The sequence below is a fragment of the Brachyhypopomus gauderio genome, chromosome 1, assembly GCF_052324685.1.
Source record: "Brachyhypopomus gauderio isolate BG-103 chromosome 1, BGAUD_0.2, whole genome shotgun sequence".
In the NCBI taxonomy this organism is placed as follows: domain Eukaryota; kingdom Metazoa; phylum Chordata; class Actinopteri; order Gymnotiformes; family Hypopomidae; genus Brachyhypopomus; species Brachyhypopomus gauderio.
In genome coordinates this window covers 50,946,938-50,960,635 of record NC_135211.1, presented here as the reverse complement: position 1 = coordinate 50,960,635, position 13,698 = coordinate 50,946,938, and the positions used below count along the sequence as shown (strand labels likewise).

Genomic DNA, 13,698 nt, shown 5'->3' with positions numbered 1-13,698 from the left:
GTCACTGCTCCATCAGAAGACCTGACCGGTTGGGAGGAACCCCTGAGCAAAGAGGAGCCCCTGTACCCCTTTGTAGGTGGAGGACGCCTGGGGTGTAAGGACAGGGTGTCTCCTCATGCCAAGAAGGGGTCCCTTCCCCCCTGTGTAAAAGGGGGGTCAGTGGTCGGAGCAGTGCGCGTTTTGTGTTATGTGTCGTCTGTGTGCGTGTGTGTGTGTGATGTGTTGCAGGTCGCTCCTGGTGGTGGACTGCGGTACTCCCGGACCTAGTGGGGTCTCCAGGAGGAGACCCTCTCCTTCGAGCTCGGGGTGACCAGCGTGTCCCTGTTGCGGATTGCCAGGGCCCTGGTCTCTGGCGCTCCTGGGTTGGGTGGAGGAGTCCACCTTGAGATGAGGGGCCCCGGGGAGGGGTTCACTCCCCAGGAGTCTGGGGTGACCCCTAGCGAAAGGGCAGGGGTCAGCTCCGAGCAAAGAGGTAGGTTCGGGAGGTGGTTGGTGGAAGCCGTGGCCGCACCCCAGTGTGGCGGCCTGCACACATCCACACCTATGACGTTTGTTGGGCCATGTGCTCCCAGTCTGCACACAGCGGTGGGGCTTAAGCGGCCTAAGGCCGGTTAGGGCGCGAGGGCCCTGTGACCGACCGGGGCGTGGTTATCGTCTTGTTGACGCCCCAGTCGGTCCAGGGTCCCGCCCAGGAGGCGAGCTAACCTGTATGTGTTTTTATGTTTCAGCTCCAGGACTGCAGGGAACGGGTCCCTGCCTGGTCTGCGTCCTGTGACGAGGAGCTTATGTGTTTTGTGTTTTGTGTTTCAGCTCAGGACGGCAGGGAACGGGTCCCTGTCTTGTCCCCGCCCTCCCGCCCCTTTGTTGTGTTTTGTGTGCTGCCGCTGTAAGCCGCACATCCGGAGGGGAGTGTCCATAAAGACATGGACACTCCATAAAGGTCCATAAAGACATGGATGGCAGAGTCTGGTGTGGATGAACTAGACTGGTCTGCACAGAGTCCTGACCTCAACCCGATAGAACAGGGGTGGCCAACCCGCGGCTCGCGAGCCGCATGCGGCTCTTTGCCTGGTTTCATGCGGCTCCCCAGCCGGTCCGCGGGCTCACCTGCACAAACGGGGCGACACACTGCTACATTTTTGTGGTGCGCGGTTAGTTTACAAGCCTAGCGAGCCGCTAATACTTTTAAAACCGGCGTAGTGGAAAACACGCATTTGACTGTCTTCACAGCTAATAATTTACTCTCGCCACCCCCACCCCCCCGCTCAACAGATTACACTCGCCCATGTACGATGTGGCTCTTTGCCGTAACACAGTAAGAAAAGTGGCTCTTGGTCTATGACGGGTTGGCCACCCCTGCGATAGAACACTTTTAGGATGAATCAGAGCGGAGACTGAGAGCCAGGGTTAGGGTCCTACATCAGTATGTCCAGCATACTTCTTGTCCAACATCAGTATGTGACCTCACAAATGCGATTCGGGAAGAATTGTCAAAAATCCCCATAAACACACACCTAAACCTTATGGACAGCCGAACAGAGTTGAAGCTGTTCTAGCTGCAAAGGGTGCACCAATGTCATATTGAACCCTTTGGATTAGGAATGGGATGTCACTTAAGATCATATGTGAGTCAAGGTAGGTGAGCGAATACTTTTGGCAATATAGTGTATATGTGTGAAAAGGCAAATGCTAATTTCAGCTATTTTCAGCTTTATTTTTAGCTTCACACCAGGACCTTATTAAGAGTGAAGATACATGCTTTAATCCTGTAAATACATACTCACATAAAAATCATATCCTCACAAATCCAAATAAACTGGTCAGTACAAGGATAATCTGCCCAGTTATAGCCAGTAATAGCACAGTCCTCATCACCAATACTATTGGGTTCCCCAGTGTTCCAGAATCTGAAAGAGAGAATCAGAGGGTCACCTGTGTTTCTTAAAGTAATTAAAAATAAGAGTCAGTAATTCCATCATGGTTTCTGTTCAACAGTCTCTTACCCAGTGGTCAGTGCTGTACCGTCCACCCATTTCCAAGTTCCCTCTGTTTCGCTATCAGTCAAGCCAATCCAAGCATGAGCATTGTTGGTGGCTATGATGATAACGTCCTGTCATGCAGGAATAGCACAGAATAGCAGAAAATCAAATAGAGTTTCTCTCTAAACCCCCTAAGCCCAGACATTTCCCCATCACCTGTTCCTCTCTACTGTTTATGATCACCAGGTCTGCTCCTCTCTCTCTGCAGTCCTGTCTGCTCTCACTCCAGTTCTTCTTCTCAGTAGAGATGTAGTACATACTGGAGTTTAACATTATCCATTCTTGAATGCTGGTCTCTTTTGTGATGGTATTTCCAAAGCAACATAATCAGTGGTGACCAAATCAATTAAGAAATGTCTCAGTGTGATGATAATCACAATAACACACTGATGTCTCTGTATGTGAACATACAGGAAGAGCAGCACAGAGATTCACCTCCAATATTACTGCGTTGAATTACATGTACAGAAAAGCAGATTAAGAAGCTTGCTGCTATGGTGAGACATTTTAAGTAAAGAAACACTTACTACCCATATAAACAGACAAAAGTTTCTTGGGTGTTTAAGACTTTTGCCCAGTATTGTAACCCAGTATTACCTGCAAATTATAATGGCTGGCTCCAGGGCCAGTCCTTCTGTCACCACCGGGGGGAGCCCACGAGTCACAACAAAACGAAACCAGCAGTAATGACCTGCACCTGTCTCTCTTGCTTCTTTCACTGCTTAGTTGTTTGTAGTTGTTGCTGCTAACTTGCAGCCAGTGTCTTACGGTATTGTTGGATGTCTTGCCATCCTGTCTCTATCTCTTAGTATGTTTTGCCTGTCTGTTTGAGGGATTCCACTTCTGCGCCGCTCTCTCTGGCTTATCTCAAATTTTCCTGTGCTCTCTTCTTCTCCGTCGGGGTTGTCAGTTGGTTTGGGAAATTCCCTTTTGCTTCTTATCTTGTTAGTGAGAGAGCCAGTTTCCTTAGTTTGTTTTCCCCGTTTATTCAATATATTGAATAAATTGAATTGAATCGCATTGAATTTTCCGTGAGTGTTTTGTTCTTCCCTGTTTTTGCCTTGTTCAGCATTTACTTAATCAGTGTGTTTCTGCCCTCTCCAGTGTTCTATTGCATGGAGATATTTTGTTTCTTGTTTTTTTAATGTGGACTGGAACTTGGGTTCGCTCACTGTTAAAACTCCGGGGAACTCCCCCGCCCTTACACAAATATCCACTTAACCATTCTTTGGAGTCCTCTTTCTTAGCTCATCTCTACAGCCATGCTGCTGTACCAGGCCTATAACTGGTCTCTCCGTAGTTAGGCTGTTATACCTGGTTTATACGTAGTCTCTCTTGACAATCTAGTTGTTGTACCTGTTTTTAGTTGGTCTCTCTCCACAGTCAGGGTGTTGTATCTGGTCTGTAACTATTCTCTCTCTATAGTCAGGTTGTAGTTACTGGTCTGTAACTGGTCTCTCTGCCCTCACCTGTCATTCACATCTTTGTTTTCATTTACCATGTGTTCAGTGTTTTCATTTCTGTTGTCATGGCTTATTGTTATTGTTATCTCTGCCCCTCATTACTGGTTTCATGTGTGTCTGGTTTATTCCCCTTGTTAGCTTGTGTGTGTGTGTACACCTGTATATACCTTCTGTTCTCAGTTTGTCTTTGTTTTTGGCCATTTAGTCAGGTATGTGTGTTTTTATGGTCTGGTTTGTGTTTCTACAGTTCTACAGTTTCATGATAGTGTGTAAGTGTAAGTACCTTTTGTTTGTTTTTCTTAGTCTTGTTTTGTTGAGTTTAGTCTCTGTTTGTTTTTGTTTCGGTTGTGTTTCTCGTTTTTGCTTTTGTTTGTTTACCATGTTGTATTGGTTGTTTGTTTCTGACGAATCTGGTAAAATGACACCAGACTGTTCTAACAACTCTGATTGTGTATTTGACCTTAATCTCACTCTAATCGAAAGTTCACCTCCTTATCACTCCATGTCCTGTGTTACACAATGCAAATTTACTTATTACAGTACTGATTCCTGGATTCATGCACTCACCCAGTTCAGAAGACACTCTTTTCTTTAGCTTGTCTCTCTCTATTGTCAGATTGTAGTTTCTGGTTTGTAACTGGTCTCTCTCTATAGTCAGATTGTGGTTACTGGTCTGTAACTGGTCTCTCTCTGCAGTGAACGTGACCCACATCACTGTGATGGCAGCCAGCAGGAGAACACACAGCAGCCCCATACACACTGCAGTCAGTCTGTAACATCTGTAGCTGGCAGTCTGTTTGGAGTGGAGGAGGAAATGACGGAGTGACACGTCAGGCAGCAAACCGGCAGAAGGCGGAAGCTTTGGAACATGGCGGCAGGCCGCTGCTAAACAAAATTAACAATATTTTTTATTACCCGCTAACATAATTTAAGACAACCTAAAAATATAGCATAATAATCTCTGTGTTTGTTTTTCTTTGTTTTTCTTTTACATAGGTATCAACGGACGCAACAACTCTGGAGCACCGCAAAGATTTGGACAATATATTTACGTATATTGACAACTGCTTCGATAGAATTATCATGAGCAAACCAGACAAGACGCCATCGACCAAGAGGAGCCGTGCCGAAGCTTCCCCGGGAGCGGCTTCCCCACACACCTGCAACACGGCGGACATCCTGGAGTCCATCAACACCAAACTGTCCAGGTTTGACGCGCGCCTGGCGCTGGTGGAAACTCTCCACCAAGAGTTTCAGGCGTTGCGTGAGTCGGTGGAATTTAGCCAGCAGCAAGTGGAAGCACTCGCGGCTGAAAATACGGTTCTCAGAGAGTCGGTGAAATCGCTCACCGAGGGAATGACCCGACTCTCTGAAGAAAACAAAAAAATAAAGGAAACTGTCATTGATCTTCAGTCCCGCAGTATGAGAGACAATCTTATATTTGCAGGTATCCCGGAGAAGGCGGACGAAGACCCCGAGACTATGGTGAAAGCATTCATACAGACTCACCTAAAAGTCTCAGAGGCAACCGTCAAAACCATCAGCTTTCACCGCGTTCACCGCCTGGGGGGGAAACAGCCAGATGCGCGGAGACCCAGACCGATCGTGGCAAAATTTGAACATTTCAAACAAAAAGAACTGCTGAAAAGCCGCGGCCGGGAGCTGAAGGGAACCAACTTCAGTATTAACGATCAGTTCCCCAAAGAAATCCTGGAGCGACGCAAGGTCTTGTTTCCCATCCGCAAGAGTTTCATCCAGGCAGGATCCCGGGCTGTAATATCAGTGGATAAACTCTACGTAAACGGTCAACTCTACCGCGACACCAACACAACACCATGGCTGTTCTAAACAGGTGAACTGTATCAACACCGACACCAACTCCTTACTACACATTACTTTTCGCCTAGAACAACAAGACATGTTTAATTTAAATAACTAATGCCGGTCTAATTAGCACCGTACTGTATGTTTTCCGTCATTAGTCCTAGTTTTTTATACTTTTTTTGTTGTATATGCACTTTCAGTGTACGTCTCCTTTTCTCTTCCCCTCTCTTTTTCTCTTTCTACACTCACCCAGCGATTTGTTCACCCACTTTCAAGACTGCAATGTATTGTATGCACACACACACGCACATGCAGGCAGGTAGGCAAAACAGACACACACGTAGACATATAGCACAATCTCACACTAACACACAGGAGATACACACACATGACCGATTCATGCAGGCACAGACACACAGGCATATAGCGCAGACGCAGACACATACACAAAACATTCAACACAGGCATACTACACAGAAGTGCAACACACACACCTTTAGCAACCATCCAACACTCAAACAAGTAGTTTTAACATTAGTTCACTGAAGTTCGTCACATGGAATGTACGTGGAACTGGTTCGAGGGAAAAGAGATTGAAAATTTTTAATCGGCTAAACGACTTACAAGCAGATATTGTCTTTCTACAGGAAACACATATGTCTAAAACACCTACATATACACTGACCTCTCCTCAGTTCCCACACTTGTACTCAGCCTGTTACAACTCAAAACAAAGGGGGGTGGCCATATTAATTAACAAAAGGATAAGCTTTTCCATTAGCAACAATATAACTGATCCAGATGGTAGATACATAATACTCAACCTATCCATTCTAAATATGCGTTTATGTTTTGCTAACATATATGGGCCGAATGTTGACGACCCCTCCTTTTTCCACAATATTTTCACTGCACTCTCTGATCACTCTGACACCAAACTAATAATAGGAGGAGACTTCAACTTGGTACTTGATCCAGATATCAACAGGCTCAGTACAGCAGTGAGTCAAAGGAACTGGCAGTCTATAGACACCCTAAAACAGTATATGAACGATTTTGGGCTCTCTGATGCGTGGCGTTCACAACACCCCACTCTCCGGGACTACTCTTTCTTTTCAGCAGTACACCACTCACATTCTCGTTTAGACAACTTCTTAGTTAGCAATTCCATTATGACAGATGTCACAGACACTTGTATTCACCCTATCACTATCAGTGACCATGCACCGGTCTCTCTCTCTTTGACACAGAAAAGAACCACACCAGCAACGAGGAACTGGAGATTAAATACATCATTACTTAAGGAACAAGATTTCATTAATTACTTCAAAAAAGAATGGGCAACATATTTAGAATATAACGATCTACCAGGTACCTCTCCGTGTGTTCTTTGGGAAGCAGGGAAGGCAGTAATGCGGGGGAAAATAATATCCTACTGCACACATAAGAAAAAGACAGAAAAAACACAGGTATTAGAATTGGAAGAAAAAATAAAATCTTTAGAAGCTGCCCATGCTGCTTCACCACAAGAACACACACTGAACAAGCTGAGGAAACTCAAACTGGAATTAAATGAAATAATAGATAAAAAGACACAATTTTTACTGCAAAGACTGCGCTGGCAGAATTTTGAACATGGCAATAAATCTGGAAAATTCCTTGCTAATCAGTTAAAGCTTAATAAGGAAAAAACAACTATCTCCTCTATTAAGAACTCAACAGGTAGCATTATTCACGACCCACAACAAATAAATAAAGCTTTTAAAGAGTTTTATAAAGCTTTATACGCATCACAGATTAATCCATCAGATTCAGCTATTGAAGAATTTATTAATAATATAAATCTCCCAAAGCTAGAAAACGAACAAATTGTTGCACTGGATTCACCACTTGCTCTGCCCGAATTACATGAAGCCTTACTGCAGCTACCAAATAACAAAGCTCCAGGACCAGATGGATTTCCTGTAGAATTTTACAAAGAATTATGGTCTGTGCTAGAACCAACCTTTTTTAGAATGGTAAATCAAATTCAAAAAGATCATGTCCTGTCTCCAGACATGAATTCTGCTAACATCAGTGTACTTCTAAAGCCAGGCAAAGACCCTACACTTCCTTCCAGCTATCGCCCCATTTCACTCATAAACGTAGATCTTAAAATTATTTGCAAAGCACTTGCCAGAAGATTAGAGGAAATCACCCCACTTATAATACATCCAGACCAAACAGGTTTTATCAAGGGTAGACAATCTGCCAACAATACACGCAGACTAATAAACATAATAGATTACTGCACAATTAACAAATTAGAGACTACCATTGTATCTTTAGATGCAGAAAAAGCATTTGACCGGGTAAACTGGAAATATTTATTAGCAGTTCTACACAAATTTGGATTTGGCCCATCCTTCATTAACTGGATCAAAGCCTTACATAGTTCTCCTAATGCACGGGTTAGGACAAACGACATCACCTCACAAAGCTTCACTCTGCAAAGGGGCACCAGGCAGGGCTGTCCACTATCACCCTCACTTTTCGTTCTCTTCATTGAGCCATTAGCAGCAGCAATTCGACAAAATGCAAATATTACAGGAATTAACACAGGAACCACAAACCATAGGATAAGTCTCTACGCAGATGATGTATTACTTTTCCTACAGAACACACAAGCTTCCCTTCCGAATACAATCAAACTTATAGACAGCTTCTCTTCTATAACAGAATATTCCATCAACTGGGGTAAATCAACAGTTTTGGCTATAAACTGTAGTTTCCAGAACACGACCACCACTCCACTACAATCAGGTAATATTAGATATTTAGGCATACATGTCTCTGCTAAACTGTTAGACTTGGTGCAGTTAAATCATATCCCTCTATTAAAAACAATAGAAGATGATCTCACACGTTGGAACGCTTTACCTATATCACTTATGGGGAGAGTGGCTACCATTAAAATGATGGTTCTACCCAAAGTTAACTATTTATTCTCATTAATCCCAAATAAACCCTCTGCTGCTTGGTTTAAATCCCTAGATTCAAACATCTCAAAATTTCTATGGAAAAACAAGCCATCAAGAATAAGTATGAAAACCTTGCAAAAGCCAAAACGCAATGGTGGCTTAGAATTACCAAATTTTTATCAATATTTCTTAGCCAATAGATTACAGTACATTTTAAAATGGGTCAAATACGACTTAATAGACAGGCCATGGTTGGACCTAGAACAAGCATTTTGCGGGAAAATAAAACTCTCAGACCTACCTTACATTAGCTCTAATATTAAGCGTCAGTTTTAAAAGCCTTAATATAAATACTTCACTGACAGCCTGGTGGGAATTCCTTAAATTAACTCGGTCCCCACTCATCCCATGCAAACTAACACCCATTTGGAACAATCCAGACATCTGTCAGAACAAGAAAGTACTACATTTTTCATCATGGCATGACAGGGGAATAAAAAATTTAGAACATGTTATTAAAGATGGAAACTTTGTCACATTCCAGGAACTTGTATCAGAATATGGAATAAACAACAGTAGATTTCTGGAATATCAACAATTAAAATCCATCATTCAACAGAGATTCAACCGCAATCAACTGAACTTAGAAATATCAGCATGGATAACTGAATTTTTTAATCTATATACTCCTAAATTATTATCAAAATTGTATAAATTATTGTTAAAATTTGATGACTCAATATCCCTTCCAATAGCCAAATGGGAACGAGATCTATTTATTAATCCAGATCAACATTTCTGGACCGACATATGTACAAATATCTTCAAAATAAGTAAAAGCCCCAACTTACAACTTATACAATACAAAGTCCTTCATAGAACACATTATACAGGACAAAGGATGTTCCAAATGGGCCTAGCACAATCAAACATATGCACCCACTGTACAGGCAATATAATTGATAACTATATGCATGCTATATGGGATTGTAGGCCTGTTAAGGAATTCTGGCAGATGGTATGTGTAGAATTGTCCACGGGGCTTAAAAGCTGCATCCCAACTTCCCCCAGACTGTGCATCTTAGGAGACGTCAGTGAATTAGATACAGAGGCAGACATATCACACATAGTTCTCACTGCCCTATGCATCGCCAAGAAAACCATTCTCATCAATTGGAAAACGAAAAAGAACCTGCATATTACTCATTACAAAAATTTATTACTTGATCACATCTGTCTGGAGAGAATGTCTGCTTCCTCTAAAGACCAGTTGGAGGAATTTAATTCTCTTTGGTCCCCACTGATCAGTTCCATTAGCTAGTCGGGGTGGTTGGCAGGGGCCTCAGCTCCCGGAGGGCCGGTTGGTGGCTGAGGGTCGACCCCGGGGAGACTGCTCGTGCCGGCCACTTTCTGGGCGGGGGGGCCGGGGCTGCCGACCTGGGATGGCATGTGCTTGCCCTGGCGGGCGGTGGTTGGGGGGGCTTGGGTGGCGCTCCCTCTGGGCTCTGGGGTGTGGGGCCGGGGCGTGGGGGGGGGGCAGGTGCTGGCCCTCGGCGGGGTGGCTGGCCTCCCCTGTGGGGCCGGGTGGCGGGACCCGGGGCCTGGTGCCTGGGGCCCCCCGACCCCGAGCTGGGGCCCTGCCCGTGCGGGGGGACCTGCGCCGCTGCGGTTGCGCCGCTGGGGGGGGTGGGTCGGTCGGCCTGGGTCGGGGCGTTGGGTCTGGGCCTTGGGGCTCCGAGGTGCCTGGGTGGTGGGAGTGGGGTGGTGGATGATGGGGATGTCTGGGGTGGGCCGGGAGGTAGGGTTCCGGACTCCGACCAGCATGTCCTCAATACTGTTGATGTCTATCATCGTTTGTTCACTGTGCGATTGGTATGGTTGTGGGTGCATACACAGGGGTGTGGTGTATATGGGACAAGCGTGTGTGGGTGTATATGTATGTGTAGATATATATGTATATATGTATGTATGTGTATGTATATATTTATATATATGGATGTATGTATGTATATGTGTATATATGTATATATTTATGGGTTAAATGTGTGTGAGTGCATACGTGTATGAAAGAAATGTGTGTCTAGGTGTATGTGGATGTGCGGACCGGCTGCTCTCTGTGGTGGGGGTGGTGTGGATCCAGGCTTGGATGTGGTGGTGGGGAGGGTTGCCGCCCTGGTCTCCCCGGGTCGACCGCTCCCTGCCTTGAGCTGGGGGGGCAGTGAAGTTCGGTGCTCAATGAGCCAGCTAGCAAGCTGGCTCTCCTCTTCCAGAGGACCCTTTCCTCTGGACCTAAGCATTCCCACCCACCCCCCCCCCCCCCCCACACACACACACACACACACACACACACACACATCCTTGCTCATTTAGGATTCTGGGGACAGGCAGGTACCCAGAGGTTGACGAGGTGGGCCTGCTGCCATGGTTCACCCGTCTCCTCACCACTGTCTGTCCCTCAGTTTTTACTGCACTTTAGACATTGAGGGCCTTTGAGGGGACGGTGTGGACATGCACTCACGTTTGTCCTAGCACCTGTCCCCTCAATTTTAACTGCACCATAGTATCACACACTACGACACATGCATATACACCAACACCTACACACAACACTGGGGGTGGAGGGGTGGGAAGGCCTTCCTTCACCCGCTTCCTGCTCCCTGCCGGGGCGGGGGGGGTTGCTGGCGTGGGACTGGGCTGGCGGCTTCCTAGGACCACTGCAGGTCCTTGCTGGTCCAGCCATTTGCCCCTGCCGCAGAGGGTGTGCTAGTCTGGATAAGTGTGTGTCCTTGTTTTCTTCTTGTTTCTGAATGGGTGGATGAATGAGTGCGTGTTGGAGGGAGGGGACATATGGCCAGGTTTGGAGGTGTGAGGGTGAAATTGAGTGTATGTGTGTGTGTGTGGGGGTGGGTGTGTGCATGGTGGGGGTGTATAGGGGCGAATGTAGGGTGGGTTTGGTTATGTGGGTGAGGACAGCTGGTTCTGGGTCGGGGCTGGTCGTGCCCGGTTCACTCATGGACGCTCTCCTGAGACTACTGCACCACTCCAGAGGGGGGGCGCCTTGGAGCTCCGGAGTCCGGCTTGGCCCCCCGGCGTAGGGGCGGTTGGCCCGCTCCCCTGGGCGGTGGTGGTATGGGGCGGCCGGGTGCTCCTCGGCGGGAGGTGGGCCCTGCCGGGTGGTGGGTGGGTGGTTTTGCCGCTGGCCCCTGGGGGGGGGGGGGCGGCGCTCTGTTCCCTCTGGTTCCCCTGGACCTGCGCTCCTTGACTGGTGGGGCGCTGTCCGGGGTCTCTCTCTCCCGCCTGCGGGGGCGGGCGGGTGAGGGTCTCTGGGAAGTGCGGCTCTGGTACTCCACCGCTCTGTGGGGGGCCGTGGGCGGGTGGGATTCCCGGGTCTCTCTCCACCCGCCTCTGGCCTCTGGGGGAATGCTGTCGCAGCTACCCACCCTTGCTGGTAAGTACATTCCATACATCTATCCTATGTTGCACTTCTAGGTTGCACATAAACACACACACACACACCCATACATCGCACTCATCTGCACTATATGTATTTGGTTTACTTTCTGTACTTCTTTGCAGTGGTCATTTGAGCTGGTTGCGTGTTTTATTTTATTAATATTATTATTATTATTATTATTTTATTATTATTATTATTTTTTTTTTCTTCTTTTCTTTTTCTTCTCCTTTCTTCTCCTACCTCTGTCTTTTCCCTTTTTATTATTTCTCTCCCCCTCTTTTCTTGGTCCACCTAACCCCAATAATTATCACTTTGCATATTGTTATCACTATATATTGTTATCACTACACTATATATTATACAGAATTGTTATAATTGCCATTTAAATCTGTACATAAAAACAAAGTTGTCCTCCAAAGATGGGGGGGTGGAGGTGGGCCAAAAAAAAAAAAAAAAAAAAAAAAAGTCTGTAGCATCTGTTCCCTGTATTGTGTGTATGTGTGTGCACATTCAGGACAGAGTTAGATTATGAACACATCTATGAATTGCTCAGAGGTATCTAGCGTCAGAGTTTATTACAAAGACATAAATGAGAGAGAGGCAGAAAGCATTTGAGTGTACTGACCTGAACTGTCAGCATCCTTGTTTCTGGTCCTCTGAGTCCCCAACTCATTCTTCATGTCTTCTGAATCAGACCTGTTGTCTCCTATAGCATCTGTATTTGCACATATATTCTTTCAACTTATTCTTATTTTTCAGTGAAGTGTGATTGAGTTCAGACAGATGAAGCTGTTCAAACTACTCAGATTACATCAAAGTACTTTGATGTTGATACCCAGCTACCCAAGACACAAACTGTGAGGTTTTATTTTTAAGACACCCAACTGTCTATATGATTCAGAGATACTGTGTATTCTGAATTGCCTGTGTGGCTTTTCTTTTTCTCCAGGAACAGAACAGAAAGCTGAGTCCAGGATAATGGATGGATGCACATAGAATCTTCTAGAAAAGATGTATTACACCACATCCTCTCCTAAAAATGTGTCACCCCAAATGTCTCACGCTGGCTTCATTGTCTCTGTGCACCCCAGTATCACGTCCTAGTGGTCACGTTCACCCATTCTGTCCTGGCCAGTGTCCAGCTCCTCCCCCACCTCTAACCTCACTCTACATTACACATCATACAACTGTAATCCCAGTTACTTACACTCAAACACAGAAGTACATATGGTCTTTAGATGGTCCATAATGCAATACTCAAACGGTGGGAAAAAAATCACTGGTTTATAGTCTCATTCCAGTGTTTCCCCTTTAACTCTCCCCACAAGCTCGTAATCCACTTAAACATGGTAGGAAAACTGTACACATCCCCCCAATCTGTCACTACACATAACACAGGGCAGTCATGGCCTGGTGGTTAGGGAACTGGTCTTGTGACCGGAGGGTCGTGAGTTCGATTCCCAGACCCGAGGCCATGACTGAGGTACCCCTGAGCAAGGCTCTTAACCCTCAATTGCTCACTTGGATAAAAATGTATGTCGCTCTGGATAAGGGCATCTGCCAAATGCTGTAAATGTAAATACATATACAATCACCCCAAAACCTGGATACTGTCTCTATAGAGTGAGCAATCAACTTATAAAGTCAATAAAAATAGGAAAATGACAGCAACAATTTACAGACTTTTAACTTTATAATGTGGCTAACTTTAAAATGTTCCTACCTGTTTTATTTCCTTCTGTTTTTTGTCCTTTTGTCCTCTTTTTCTGGTGTGTTTTGGGAGATTGAGGCACGTTTATTCTCATGTAGCACTTGTGAGGTGTAACGGTCACAGTTGGGGCCCCAGGTTTTCCCTTTGCAGGAGGGTGGAGATCCTTGACTGTAAGCTGATCCAATCACATCTGGTTGGATACAATTCCCTGTTGAGACTTTAATCATCACTGTGCTCTAGTGAAACT

The 13,698-nt window shown here is 45.6% G+C and overlaps 3 protein-coding genes across 5 annotated transcripts in view; 2 read left to right on the top strand and 1 right to left on the bottom strand.

Annotated features, from left to right (window-relative positions):
- The window catches only part of LOC143524911 (uncharacterized), a 16,102-nt gene extending 10,748 nt beyond the window's left edge, over nucleotides 1-5,354 (top strand). The window contains exon 3 of the mRNA XM_077018319.1: nucleotides 4,199-5,354. Coding sequence (XP_076874434.1) covers nucleotides 4,586-5,350 — 765 coding nt within the window. The 5' untranslated portion in view covers nucleotides 4,199-4,585 and the 3' untranslated portion in view covers nucleotides 5,351-5,354. The remainder of the gene's footprint in view (nucleotides 1-4,198) is intronic.
- LOC143510054 (uncharacterized) overlaps nucleotides 1-13,698 on the top strand; it is a 118,176-nt gene that overhangs the window by 41,704 nt on the left and 62,774 nt on the right. The gene's annotated exons all lie outside the window — the stretch shown is intronic.
- Nucleotides 875-13,698, bottom strand: LOC143524983 (C-type lectin domain family 4 member M-like). 3 transcript variants are annotated; one of them, XR_013133541.1, is made up of 4 exons: nucleotides 13,464-13,698; nucleotides 12,366-12,455; nucleotides 2,004-2,110; nucleotides 1,888-1,907 (listed from the first exon to the last, which is right to left on the bottom strand). XR_013133541.1 is itself a non-coding variant. In XM_077018406.1 (3 exons), the coding sequence occupies exons 1-3, from the start codon at nucleotides 2,310-2,312 to the stop codon at nucleotides 1,781-1,783; spliced, it is 351 nt and encodes a 116-aa protein (XP_076874521.1). In that variant the 5' UTR covers nucleotides 2,313-3,980; the 3' UTR covers nucleotides 875-1,780. The 3 variants fall into 3 exon arrangements, 1 of the variants encoding a protein (XP_076874521.1); XM_077018406.1 differs by lacking the exons at nucleotides 12,366-12,455; nucleotides 13,464-13,698 and adding an exon at nucleotides 2,196-3,980 and having other exon boundaries at nucleotides 875-1,907; XR_013133542.1 differs by lacking the exons at nucleotides 1,888-1,907; nucleotides 2,004-2,110 and adding an exon at nucleotides 4,916-5,273.

What these genes read in the sequence shown, in the direction of transcription:
- LOC143524983 (XM_077018406.1), bottom strand. Translation starts at nt 2,312, where the DNA reads ATGTTAAACTCCAGTATGTACTACATCTCTACTGAGAAGAAGAACTGG. An exon ending in TAAACAGTAGAGAGGAACAG is followed by an intron (nt 2,111 to 2,195) that starts GTGATGGGGAAA and finishes CCTGCATGACAG; the next exon opens with GACGTTATCATCATAGCCAC. An exon ending in GGTACAGCACTGACCACTGG is followed by an intron (nt 1,908 to 2,003) that starts GTAAGAGACTGT and finishes TCTCTCTTTCAG; the next exon opens with ATTCTGGAACACTGGGGAAC.